The 13263-nt window shown below is 43.5% G+C and overlaps 1 protein-coding gene across 1 annotated transcript in view; it reads right to left on the bottom strand.

Moving 5' to 3' along the window:
• Positions 1-13263, bottom strand: part of ryr2a (ryanodine receptor 2a (cardiac)) — a 1161183-nt gene that overhangs the window by 627077 nt on the left and 520843 nt on the right. Inside the window, 3 exon segments of the mRNA XM_056296806.1 lie at positions 7133-7220; positions 7529-7686; positions 10270-10352. Of these exon segments, the coding sequence (XP_056152781.1) occupies positions 7133-7220; positions 7529-7686; positions 10270-10352 (329 nt within the window).

The raw sequence follows: 13263 nt of genomic DNA, 5'->3' as shown, positions 1-13263 counted from the left end.
TCAAGTGCAGGTGTGTCCAGACTCATGCTGCTCTTGAACTATGCCTTCTTTCCAGTGAAATATGGATAACTAGTGGTATCCCTACCACTCAGACTGTGGACGAAGGGCATGGCACAACTCTGTGAAAGTCCCAGTGCCACAACCACTTCATGTGTACGCAGGTATGCATTCTGGGCTGTTCTCACCCAGCTCTAGTAGATCGCTGAGGTGCGTTGCACCATAGTACAAGCACATGGTAATGATGTCGGTGTCATTGGCATGGATGACAAATCTGTCAACTCCTTCATTCTGGGCACTGTAGAGGGTGTGGAGTATTATCCTAGTATCAGCCTCCTGCTGTGTGGATTCCAGAGCAGGAACATCCATAACAGACCCTACTGTGAGCACCATGCTCTTCGTCTCTTCTTTGAATACACCACCCGGGTAGAGATGTGTTGGGCCAAGAGTAGGCTCCAGTTGTTCATTCTCACACCATCTCTCACAGAGGTTTGCTTTGTTAGCTGACACTGAAAAAAACTCCTTTGGATCAGGAGCTGTGTACTACTCACTGACTTCATAGACTTTGGCTGGTTTTGATCAGGCATATCTCTGTTTCTGCTCAGCTGACTTAAGGCTGGGTCCACTGTACCTGTCACAACAGAAATGTATGATCTCAGTGATGGCAGGCACATAATTCAGCAGCAGGTTTTTGTATCGCTCAGTGATGGTTCCAAATCTTTCACCTTTGTGAGAAGACCGGTGTCGTATGGTGCACATAGCATCAACAACTACTGCTGTCTTTTTGTCATCTTGAGGCAGATCAGGGATACTGGTCACTTTGGTCTCCTCTTTCAGGCTCTTCACTAGGCTTGGCTTGGTACCAGTTACTGCCATCTTCCTGGAAGAGGGATGTGGGGAAAGTCGTGGTTGCCTATGAAGTCAACAATGTTGAGTTCTCCACCACAGCAAAGATGTGTCATGCGCAGAAGGGCAGTAACGTCATTACTCTTGCCAGGTGCAGAAGTTTTCCCCCCGGACTTCTTTGGTTTCGTGTTTTGTGTGTGGAAGGTGTTATGCTTCAAAATACTTGTCTTCTTCTGATCACTGGACAGTGACTCAGACAGTGCCTTCAGACCCAGTACTTTCACACTTGTCAGGTTGTACTTGACTGTGGAATCTGCACACTGTCCAGTTGATATGTTGATCAGGGATGGTATGGCTGCTGTGAACCGGTTGGTCTCTACTGTTGTCATGACCTTGACTACCATCTCTGCATCTCTGGTGACACGACTCCAACCAGAGTCATGGTGTGGGTTGGAGGAATGGAGGTGCAGCATAGACCTGAACTCTTCAGAGATAGCTGCAGAGAGTGGTTTTGTGTAAACTCACTTCATCCGGGCAGCAGGGTTGAGTGTAATGCCATCCAGACCACTTGCATCCTTGGCATCTGCATTATAAGTCTGCTCCAGAAGCCCGTCAGGAGAGACATCATTGTGACTGCCATCCCCTCTCCTCTCACCAAATGCACCTGCCATCAGTGCTTCATGTACCTCTGGGGCTGTTTCTGGCAGTTTCTTCATCTCAGCCAAATACAGAGGCAAAGACTGCTGCCCATATTTGTAGTGGCCTGCTGCAGTGAGGTAGGGTAGCATTCGTGCTGATTCACAGTAGATAACAGTAGATAAACCTGTGGAGAATGTCCGACTTCTCCAGGAAGATTGCCCAGAAAACTGCTGTTGGTTATTCATTCAGTGATTCCTGGAAAAGCAACATCTGCTCTCGTAGGACTGATAACTGTGGATGTGTCATCTGGATGATCTCTAACTTCTGAGTAGCAGTAGTGTCTTTCTCAAACAACATCTTCAAGACATTTTCTACCTGTGACTGCCAGTGTTCTGTTCAAGTTTGAGTACTTTATTTGTCACATGTACAGAAATACAGGGTAAACATGCAGTGAAATGAAAGGGGGTACTCAGTCTGTCATTGTGTGAAACAAAAGACATAGGCCTACTATATAGAGATAGAAGACAAAAGATCAGTGCATTCTTAAGTCAAAATAAAACAAACAATAAATAAAAAAGAAAACCCTAGCTGTCTCAAGTATGTGAAAGGTCATATATTTTGAGAGTTCTTATGGCCTGTGGATAAAAACTTCTCTTTAGTCTCTCTGTTTTGGCCCTGACACTACAGAGGCGTCTACCAGACCCCAATAGCCTGAACAGTCCGTTGTTAGGGTGAGAAGTGTCGCTCATGATATTCTTGGCTCTCGTCCTCACCCTTCTGGTGTAAGTGTCCTGCAGGATGTTTCTCTGTATGTTTCCCATGCCTCAAATGCTTCCCAGTACAGGCGCCACATGGCCTCACTGAGGATCCTGAGGGCATGTATGGTTTGGTAGTAGTCAGCCTTCTCACCAAACATCTTCTTAGCGGCCCCTTTCTGACACAGACCAGCTGCGACAAGAAGATCTTCTGCACCTGCATCCCTGATGATCTTGCAAACAGGATTCATGTAGTTGTGAGCTTGGTGAAAGCCCCCCAGCAGCAAGACTACACTGTAGAACTCGTCTCTGTGCTTGTCTGTGATGGCAACTGCAAGTTCATATGTAGCCTGATCTCCAGTGATAATGGTATATTTGTCTCCCAGTGCACGCAATGTCTTGACCAGCCGTTTCATCCCTTTTTTCAGGACAGCAGGATCAGTTGGACATGCTGGGATGAAAGGAAGATAGCCAATGATGCTGGCCTGTCTATATGAGTGGAGGTCTGCACAGAAGGCAGAAAAGCCAGACAGTCCTGCTTCTGTATCTGGAGGAGCATCCAACAACTGTGAAGTTGTAACCATTCTCGCTAGGCATCACACAAGCAACGGGTCTTCAGCCATACCATCTGAGAAAGTCACCAGACTCTCTAGCTTCTCAATGTGTTCAAGTGACCTTGACCTCTGCCTATCTTTAGTTGAGATGTAACACTTGGGAGCAGGTGGGTCAGTAACATCAGAGAGAGTCTTTCTTCTGTCATAAGTGGAAGTGGGGAGTCTGGCACCCTCCTGCACTCTCTCAATCTCTTTGTTTTCAATTATGATTGTAGTGGTGGCATTGAAACTGCCACCCTCTAGTGTCTTCTTTTTCCAGATTGTCCATGGCAAACACGTGGGGAATCTTGCAGTTTTTCGTCATGGTGTCTGGGACGTAAACCCCATGAGTTTCAACCTACTGCATGACCTTCTCACTCTGTGCTGTCAGCTGACGTTGCAGACGTTCATAACTGCTCCCAAGCCCCAGCCTGTTGTTCAGCATAATTAGTGATTTACTACGTGTCTGATTGAATATGTGGTAGGCAGTGGCTATGCCCAAAGGTGTTGGTACCCCAGAGACATGCTGTAGGACGTGCTGTGACATAACTTTTTCTGCTGTTGGATGATCAACAATGACTCTTCCATCTTCACTGAGTTCTGGTATCTTGTCATTAAGCAGCATGGCTGTGAAGTTGAAGAGTGGGTCAGGAACCATGTCATTAGCAGATGCGAAGGATATCTCAGTTGACTGCTTCTCACGAGTTTGCCTCTTGCAATTCACACAATCTGCTCGAAGAATCTTTGCAGTTTGCCGCAGTGCATGGTATTTCTCATTCATATGAGCTGCTTCTAGTCACCTCAGCTTCTCTGGGGCATCACCTGATGTACCATCTGAAAGCTTATTTTCTGCTCTTTCAATTGGTGGGCTCAGTTTGTTTCTAGTGTGAACTACCGCAGAGATATTCAATCAGAAAGAGAACGATGGAATCTCTTCACATCAGCATAATTGGTGCTATTTCGCAATAGGGGTTGGATTGTTTGGACCCACCCAGTAGCTTTCCAGTAGCTAGTTGACCAGGTTGTGATCCTTGATGGTCCTAGATATCATTTCTGGGTGCCAACCTTTTACAACATTCCATGTCTGATTTCCAAAAAAGGGGGGTTTGCCCCCTGGGTATATTGTTGAACCCTGCGAGGTTAAATTTTATTTAAATTCCACACCAAAAAAACTCACTGACGTACAAAAAAAAAAAAAAAAAGATCGTTTTCAATATATGACAATCTGAGGTGCTTAGTGAGACACTGCTTCCCACCATCATCAAGAAAAGAAAAGTGATTGGTGTCAAAAACTTTTTGCTCTTTTTTAACTACTGTTGTGTTTTACAGTTGTTTAAGGGACTACTCTGGTGGGAAGCTGTTAAATATTCTCAAATTACTGTTAAGTATACAATGCAAATCCACCTGTAAACCTGATGAAAAAACAATGTTCCATCATGTGCTCTTACTAGCAATGCTAGGTTAGAGTTGCTTGTTAGAATCTCTAGATAAGTGACTGAGGAACATTTGCCTTAGCATGGAAGGTGATAAAGATACGTATAACAACAATTTGTAGTGTCTCCTGTAGTCAGACCATTCATATGTCCCTTCAAGTTAAATTTGGTATATAAGAGTACAATTTTATTTTGTCAGGTAAAAACGCTAATGTTCTAATGTGAGCTTATACTAACTACAAAAACAGCTGTTGGTTAAAAAAATATGATTTCAGACATTGTTCAATTACTTATCTATGTTGTCACATTCTTAACCCAGCCACTGAGGATGCACAAGCCAGTGCATCCTTAGTGCCGGTCCCAAGCCCGGACAAATGGGGAGGGTTGCGTCAGGAAGGGCATCCGGCGTAAAATCTTTGCCAAATCAAATATGCGGATCATAAATAAGACTTACATACCGGATCGGTCGAGGCCCGGGTTACCAACGACCGCCACCGGTACTGTTAACCAGCAGGGTGTCAGTGGAAACTATGCTACTTTCTTATGCTACTTTACTTACATTCTTGACCATTTGATATGTGAGTATTAAATAAAATTAACTGTGACTAAAACATTTGCAAAGGTCAGATGGGACAGATGTAAACTTATTTCCTAAAATAAACACTACATATACGTGTATATATATATATATATATATATATATATATATATATATAGCGGGTTTTTTTTCCCGAAACTGTCAATGTTGTTATAAGTGCTCAACTAATGAGGAGCGGAATATCATTACAGATACAGGAAAAAAAAAGTTTTATACATTTCAGTACAGGCCTGTTTTGTGCGACGTGCACTCATTAGCAGCTGATGAGTGCGTGTCGCACGAAACAGGCCTGTACTGAAATGTATTAAAACTTTTTTTCCCTGTATCTGTGTTGATAAGTATATATATATGTATATATATATATATGTGGCCTGGGTGTCCAGGGTGTCTCCCCGCCTGCCGTCCAATGACTGCTGGAATAGGCTCCAGCATCTCCGCGGCCCTGAGAGCAGGATAAGCGGTTCAGATAGTGGATGGATATACAGTGCATCCGGAAAGTATTCACACCCCTTCACTTTCCCCACATTTTGTTATGTTACAGCCTTATTCCAAAATGGATTAAATTCATTTTTTTCTCATCAAAATACAAACAATACCCCATAATGACAAAGTGAAAAAGGTTTTGTAGAAATTTTTGCAAACTTATTAAAAATAAAAAACTGAAATATTGCATGTACATAAGTATTCACACCCTTTACTCAGTACTTGGTTGAGGCACCCTCGGCAGCGATTACAGCCTCAAGTCTTCTTGGATATGAAGCTACAAGCTTGGCACACCTATATTTGGGGTATTTTTCCCATTCTTCTCTGCAGATCCTCTCGAGCTCTGTAAGGTTTGACGGGGAGTGTCGCTGCACAGCTATTTTCAGGTCTTTCCAGAGATGTTCAATGGGGTTCAAGTCTGGGCTCTGGCTGGGCCATTCAAGGACATTCACAGACTTGTCCCGGAGCCACTCCTTCGTTGTCTTGGCTGTGTGCTTAGGGTCGTTGTCGTGTTGAAAGGTAAACCTTCGCCCCAGTCTGAGGTCCTGAGTGCTCTGGAGCAGGTTTTCATCAAGGATCTCTCTGTACTTTGCTCCATTCATCTTTCCGTCGATCCTGACTAGTCTCCCAGTTCCTGCCGCTGAAAAACATCCTCACAGCATGATGCTGCCACCACCATGCTTCACTGTAGGGATGGTATTAGCAAGGTGATGAGAGGTGCCTGGTTTCCTCCAGACATGACGTTTGGCATTCAGGCCAAAGAGTTCAATCTTGGTTTCATCAGACCAGATAATCTTGTTTCTCATGGTCTGAGAGTCCTTTAGGTGCTTTCTGGCAAACTCCAAGCGGGCTCTCATGTGCCTTTTACTGAGCAGAGGCTTCAGTCTGGCCACTCTACCATAAAGGCCTGATTTGTGGAGTGCTGCAGAGATGGTTGTCCTTCTGGAAGGTTCTCCCATCTCCACAGAGGAACGCTGGAGCTCTGTCAGAGTGACCATCGGGTTCTTGATCACCTCCCTGACCAAGGCCCTTCTCCCCCGATTGCTCAGTTTCAGTTTGGCTGGGCGACCAGCTCTAGGGAGAGTCCTGGTGGATCCAAACTTCTTCCATTTACGAATGATGGAGACCAGTGTGCTCTTCGGGACCTTCAAAGTGGTAGACATTTTTTTACCCTTCCTCAGATCTGGGCCTCGTTACAATCCTGTCTTGGAGGTCCACAGACAATTCCTTTGACTTCATGGCTTGGTTTCTGCTCTGACATGCACTGTCAACAGTGGGACCTTATATAGACAGGTGTGTGCCTTTCCAAATCATGTCCAATCCATTGAATTTACTACAGGTGGACTCCAATCAAGATGTAGAAACATCTCAAGGATGATCAGTGGAAACAGGATGAACCTGAGCTCAATTTTGAGTGTCATAGCAAAGGGTGTGAATACTTATGTACATGCAATATTTCAGTTTGTTATTTTTAATAAATTTGCAAAAAATTCTAGAAAACCTTTTTCACTTTGTCATTATGGGGTATTGTGTGTAGATTGATGAGGAAAAAAAGGAATTTAATCCATTTTGGAATAAGGCTGTAACATAACAAAATGTGGGGAAAGTGAAGGGGTGTGAATACTTTCCAGATGCACTGTATATAAAATTAGGTGACACTTATATCTTTGCTGTTGATATTTTCTCCCCGTAATGATAGTTTTTTGTCCTAACTTCAACTTCTTGAAATGTGTGCAGCTGCCATATTGGCTTTCATGCGTCTGCTCTTTGAATAAGTAAAATTCTTACATGAGATTTGGCCCAGAAGATGAAAACTTCTGCCACCATACGGAACAACTCCTCGGTTTCTGCACTGGGCTCCTTAAGCCATTTGGCCCTGTTAAGAGTTTGTTTACTGTTTTAAAGCATCTTGGAAAGGAACTTTTCAATTACAGAAATAGATTCGACTAGAAAAAAATACAAAAGGTAGGAAAAAAGGCATATCCCGCTAAGCTCAATGGAGCATCCCCTGTTATGTGCATAATGTGCCTCATCTTTGCTTTGTCCTTTTATATGATGAAGATCTGAGATCATGAAAAAGTAATATTCCTTATCTTTTGAACATTATTTTGATTTAAAAAACATTTATAAAGTCAAGCAAAACCAAGGAAATGATAGTGCCCATTTAACATGAAGGCAGACTACCTGTTGTAGTCGACAAATCTTATAAGGAGCGGGTAAAAGGCATAGAGGTCCCTGACCAACACCGAGAACTCATCCAGTATTAGAAGTTCTGCCTCAGACATCTCACCCCTCCCCTCAGCCTTGGTGTTTTCCTCATCCGTCAACACAACAGCAGCCTTCTATTGAGTCAGAGTCAGAAAAAGGATTAAGGTTAGAGACAGTATCAGAATTAGAATGATCATCAAAACCAGTATCAAGACAAGAAGCAGAATCACAAATACAGTCAAAATTACAATCTGAATAATAATTGCATTCGGAATAAAATTTGTAATCAAAATTAGATTTTGCTGTCAAAGGGAACTTTGAACCACCAGATCCTTTTCAAGGATAACAGTGAATTTGCACAAGTATATAAGCAGATATTGCTCCATTTTGGCCAAGAATTTTTTTCATCCAAGGTTGGCAGCTAGCTACACAGTAAACCTTTTATTTTTTAAAAATCTAAAATCACAGCTTTATTCCATACAGTAAGCATGTCAGAAAGAATTGATCACTGACTAAATGAGTCAACCTTGAGTTGTTAATCAGCATTTTGAAGTTAACTTTCCACTGTAGTTAGCTGGAATGACTACCAACGCTGATTTTAAGAGAAAACACTTTTTTTTCAAAAGTAGGGGTCGTTTTTAAGAGTGGCTATCCAATGTTATTATAAAACTGGGCATGAAAACACAAATGCAGGGATTATTACCAAGTGGTTGCCTACTTACCTTCCACTACCGTCCCATTATTTGGTAGCAACCTTTTTAGCAGTGCTACTTGTTGCTAAATATCTTTGCTAAAGCTTTGCGGCTATTGTGAAATATTTACAAAATTCGGGCAACAACATTGTAGTGCTTGAGTCTGTGTAGGACGGGGTGGACCTTTAGGGGAAGACCTATTTTACACCCCCCCCCCCAAAAAAAAAAAAAAAAAAAAAAACTTTACACAGAATACCGCTTCCATTCCATCATTCTGTCTTTCACGACTAAGATTAACACTAGAACGACCGAGATTTCACTCCTACCTAAAACGACCATGGGCGGTCAAAATGACCGTCGGTTTTTATACTCTGTATTCTGTCAAGATGAACACTCAACTGAGATATTAATGCATTACATATGTTAGTATGTCTGTTAGGAAACTGACACCAAAATAAAGATTTTAATGAGTAGAATACTGTTTTTAAACAATTTAAACTTCAGTGAGACTTCAATAGCAAAATTGAAAAAGTGAAAATATTACCTGAAACACAAAACGGAAAACACATATTGCTAATCTAACAAACGTAATAAAGCCAATAACACGTGAAATGTAAAAAAAATATCGAAACAATCCCAAACAACGACCGAAACTTAAAAACTACTAGAACGACCATGGGCGGTCCTTTTGACCGCAACGGTTTTTAAACTCTTATTGTAACGATCGCGGATGAATAAGCTCAGTAGCCCTTGGCTAACAGATCAAAGCCTTTAGTCGACTGGTTAACGTTGTCGCCCGTGGTGCGGGAGATCCGAGTTCGTGTCCCGGCTGTGACGGTCCGGCCGCGCTACCCCCTAATTAGCTAAAAAAAACAAATTTTTTTTGGCGTGTAACGTGCACGGGTAAATAGACTCGCTAGCCCTTGGCTAACGGGTCGGACCCTTTAGTCGACTAGTTAACGTTGTCGCCCCTGGTGCGGGAGATTCAGATTCGCGTCCCGGCTGCGGCGGTTCTCGAGCCTCCAGCCCCCCCCCCCCCCCCCCCCGAAATCGCTGTATTGGTGTCAGAAGTGGGATGGTGGGACCGTGAGGCCATCAGAAGCGTTTCCCGAAGGGGGGGGGTAGTGCAACATACACGAATAAATAGACACGATAAAAGGTCGGACCCTTTAGTCGACTGGTTAACGTTGTCGCCCCTGGTGCGGGAGATCTGGATTCGCGTCCCGGATGTGGCGGTTCCCGGGCTGCCCCCCTACATTCGCTACACAATATTGTGTCAATAATCAAGATACATACCCAATTGAGATATTAATACATTACATATGTTAGTATGTCTGTTAAGAAACTAACTGACACAAAATTAACATTTTAACAACTTTAATACTATTTTTCAAACAATTTAAAATGGCTGTCGTCCAACGCCTGTAAATACTGCAACGCCTCGGTGGTGGTCATGGTGTGTCTGTAACCAGACATGTTGCCAATAATCAAAAATCAAGTTTAGACGATTTGTCTGCACAGGAGAACGCTAGTGTGTTGCTAGGACAGAGCAATGAACTTCACGAAGGAAATGATGCGACCAACACACGTCATATAATGTGGCATGACGCGCACGATCACGCGCAAATTACGAGACAGTCATGTTGACCATCCATGGTCGTTTTAGGTAGATCTTATCATGAATTTTTTGTGTGCAATTAGTCTAAAACTCGTTTTAAATGCAAATATATGCAATTTTAGGAGAATTCAGGGAGCGGCAGGTCTGTATCTTTTTTCCCCCACAAAGTTATTAAAATTTGATAATTCAAAACGGTCATAACGACCGTCTTGGTCGTTAGCATGCCGTTAGGTCCATGGCAGACAAAATTAATATTTACCGATAACCTAAATCTGAAAAATACTGCAGGAAAGATTATGGTAGTATTTTTTCCTGAAATTACTCTTTATTTGCATTCCATTTAAGACGTGGCTTTTCAGCAGTCAGAAACAATAAGGCGATATGGTACTACCAGCCGTACTACTCACTTTTTTGAGTTTTTCCATCAAGGGCAAGAAGTGTGTCTTCAGCAGCTGAGCTCTGGCCTTGCTGATAATTGGTTGAGAAAAGACTGAGGAGAGACGAATATAATGATTAAAATGATAAATGGAGGGATGAATTCTGATCAAGCTTGCCAAGTGTTTTTTTAATTTTTTATTTGTAAATTGAAATCCCTCCAAATCTCACAAACTTGATAGGTTTAAAGTGACCCCCCCCCCCCTTTTGTCCCCAATTGGCCAATTACCCCACTCTTCTGAGCCGCCCCGGTCGCTGCTCCACCCGCTCTTGTCGATCCGGAGAGGGCTGCAGACTACCACATGCCTCCTCCGATACACGTGGAGTCACCAGCCGCTTCTTTTCACCTGACAGTGAGGAGTTTCACCAGGGGGACGTAGCGCGTGGGAGGATCATGCTATTCCCCCCAGTTCCCCGTCCCGTGTTGGCAGTGCAGGTGAAGCGTTTGCTAGCTAAACTCTTCACATAAGATATTTTAGCAGTAATTTCGATCAATTCAGCAATACGAACTGTGGTATACTGACTACCTGTTCATATTATACTTACCTGCAGTCACACCCCACAACCTAAGGAGGTACAGTTGACCCCTAGGGTTATCAAGTTGATGAGTTGAGACATACACAGAGTAAATAGTGATAACTGAAATGACAACATGTGAATCTGTACGCTGTTCCGTGAGACTGAATAAAATCAGTAAACCCAAATCCGGTGAAACTCCATCTTTTCATAAAGAACACGTTATCACATATTGGCGACAAGGATACTGGATGGATGGGGGAAGTGCCTGACTGAAGACGGATGCGACTGGATGAGTTCAGGTGGCAGACGGTAGGAAGATGTGCTAAGTACGGAGAACTAGCCAGGCCTAAATTGGACCGGAGGATTAACGAGCAGAAACGTAAAGATGAATGCAATGATAGGCACCCTGTCGGCATTTGATGCAAAGGAGCAGACATGGGAAGAGTACTGTGAGATTCTCGATCAGTTTTTTGAAGCAAATGAAATTGATGGTGGAGAGAAGCAGAGAGCTATCCTCATCAGCATGGTGGGACCAGGCACATACAAGCTCATAAGAAACCTGGTGAGTCCAGCAAAGCCTAGCTCAAAAACGTACAATGAGATAACAACTCTAATGAGAGAGCACTTCAACCCTAAACCGAGGGAGATCGTACAGAGATATAAATTTGATTCCCGTTTCCTCAGCCTAACGAGACCGTCAATGCATATGTAGCAGAGCTGAGATGATTAGCTCATGATTGTAACTTTGGAACTACACTGGAACAGATGCTAAGAGACCGTCTAAGTGTGCGGTATTAATGATGATCGGATTCAAAGACGTTTACTATCTTAAACAGACCTCACGTTTGAGAAGGCATTCAAGATTGCCGTAGCTGCAGAGGCCGCTAATAAAAATGCACAAGACCTGAAAGCAAAGCCACCGTTAGCATGTCACAGTATGGAAATGGAGAGAAAAGAGAGAAAGGGAGGAGATTGGAAAACGAGAGAGAAGGATGCTACCGATGTCATGGAAAGCAACACAGTGCAGCGGAGTGCAAGTTTAAAGAAGCAAAGTGTCACCCTTGTGGAAAAGTTGGGCATATTGCCAAGGCTGGTAGAAACAGAAACAGAGGAGGTGCACCGTGCCCCACTGAGAAATCACACAGAGCAGAGCGACGCGCGCATCCACATCCATCACAAAATGTAGGCTGTGAGTGTGGGAGGCAGGATAGTGATAGTTCGGAACAAGAAGAAGAGGCACTTACATTAGCTGGCTTGAAAACAGAAACGTCCATACAGAGAATAAATCCATTTGAAGTAAATGTGGAAGTGAATAAGAAGAAAGTACATTTTGAAATTGACACAGGGTGTAGTGTGAGCATCATGAATGAAATGAAGTTTAATGAGACGTGGGAAGACAAACAACGACCGTCAATAAAACAAACCAATCTCTCACTCAAATCATACACAGGAGAGAAAATTAAAGTAGTAGGAGTGGCTGAAGTGGAAGTAAACTACGCGCAACAGAGGAAGACGTTGTCCCTAGTGGTGGTGAAAGGTACTGGACCTAGCTTGTTGGGAAGAGGATGGCTAGAGGCCCTGAAGATAAAGCATATGAGGACACAGAGATTACCGGAAGTGCTCATGAAGCATGAGGATGTTTTCAAGCAAGAACTTGGCATGCTAAAAGGCATGAAAGCCACAACTCGTGTGTCTGCTAAAGCCCGTCCCAAGTTTTACAGGCCCTGCTCAGTTTCGTATGCCATGAGGGCGAAAGTAGAAGAGGAGATAGAGAGACTACTGAAGGAGGGCATTATAGCACCTGTTAAGTATGCTGAGTGGGCGGCGCCCATTGTACCTGTCCTGAAGCCGGATGGTTCAGTCAGGATATGTGCCGATTACAAACTAACAGTAAACGGTGCCTCTTCTCTAGAGCAATACCCTATTCCCCACGTCGAAGACCTGTTCAATACACTAGCAGGAAGGAAACAGTTCTTCAAGCTCAATTTAAGCCACGCCTATCAACAGATCATCAGGGATGACGAGTCCAAGAAATACCTAATAAACACACACAGAGGCCTGTTCACCTACAATAGGCTTGCGTTCGGGGTATCGTCAGCACCTGCGATTTTTCAGAGAACAATGGAAAGTCTGGTACAAGGCCTGCCTAGGGTAGCTGTTTATTTAGACGACATATTATTGACGGGGAGAGATGAATCCGAACACCTGAGCATGTTGGATGAGGTGCTCAGGCGACTCAAAGAAGCCGGTCTGCGACTTCACAGACGCAAGTGTGCATTCTTACAGGCTGAAGTGGAATACTTAGGTCACAGGATCAATGCTGATGGTCTGCACCCAGTACAGAGTAAGGTGAGAGCCATTGAGAAGGCCCTACCGCCAACCACAGTGACTGAGCTTAAGGCGTACCTAGGCCTATTAAATTACTATAACATATTTCTCCCCAATCT

The sequence above is a fragment of the Lampris incognitus genome, chromosome 17 (assembly GCF_029633865.1).
Source record: "Lampris incognitus isolate fLamInc1 chromosome 17, fLamInc1.hap2, whole genome shotgun sequence".
In the NCBI taxonomy this organism is placed as follows: Eukaryota; Metazoa; Chordata; class Actinopteri; order Lampriformes; family Lampridae; genus Lampris; species Lampris incognitus.
The sequence above is the reverse complement of the archived record's forward strand: the minus strand, read 5'-3'. Positions and strand labels throughout refer to the sequence as shown.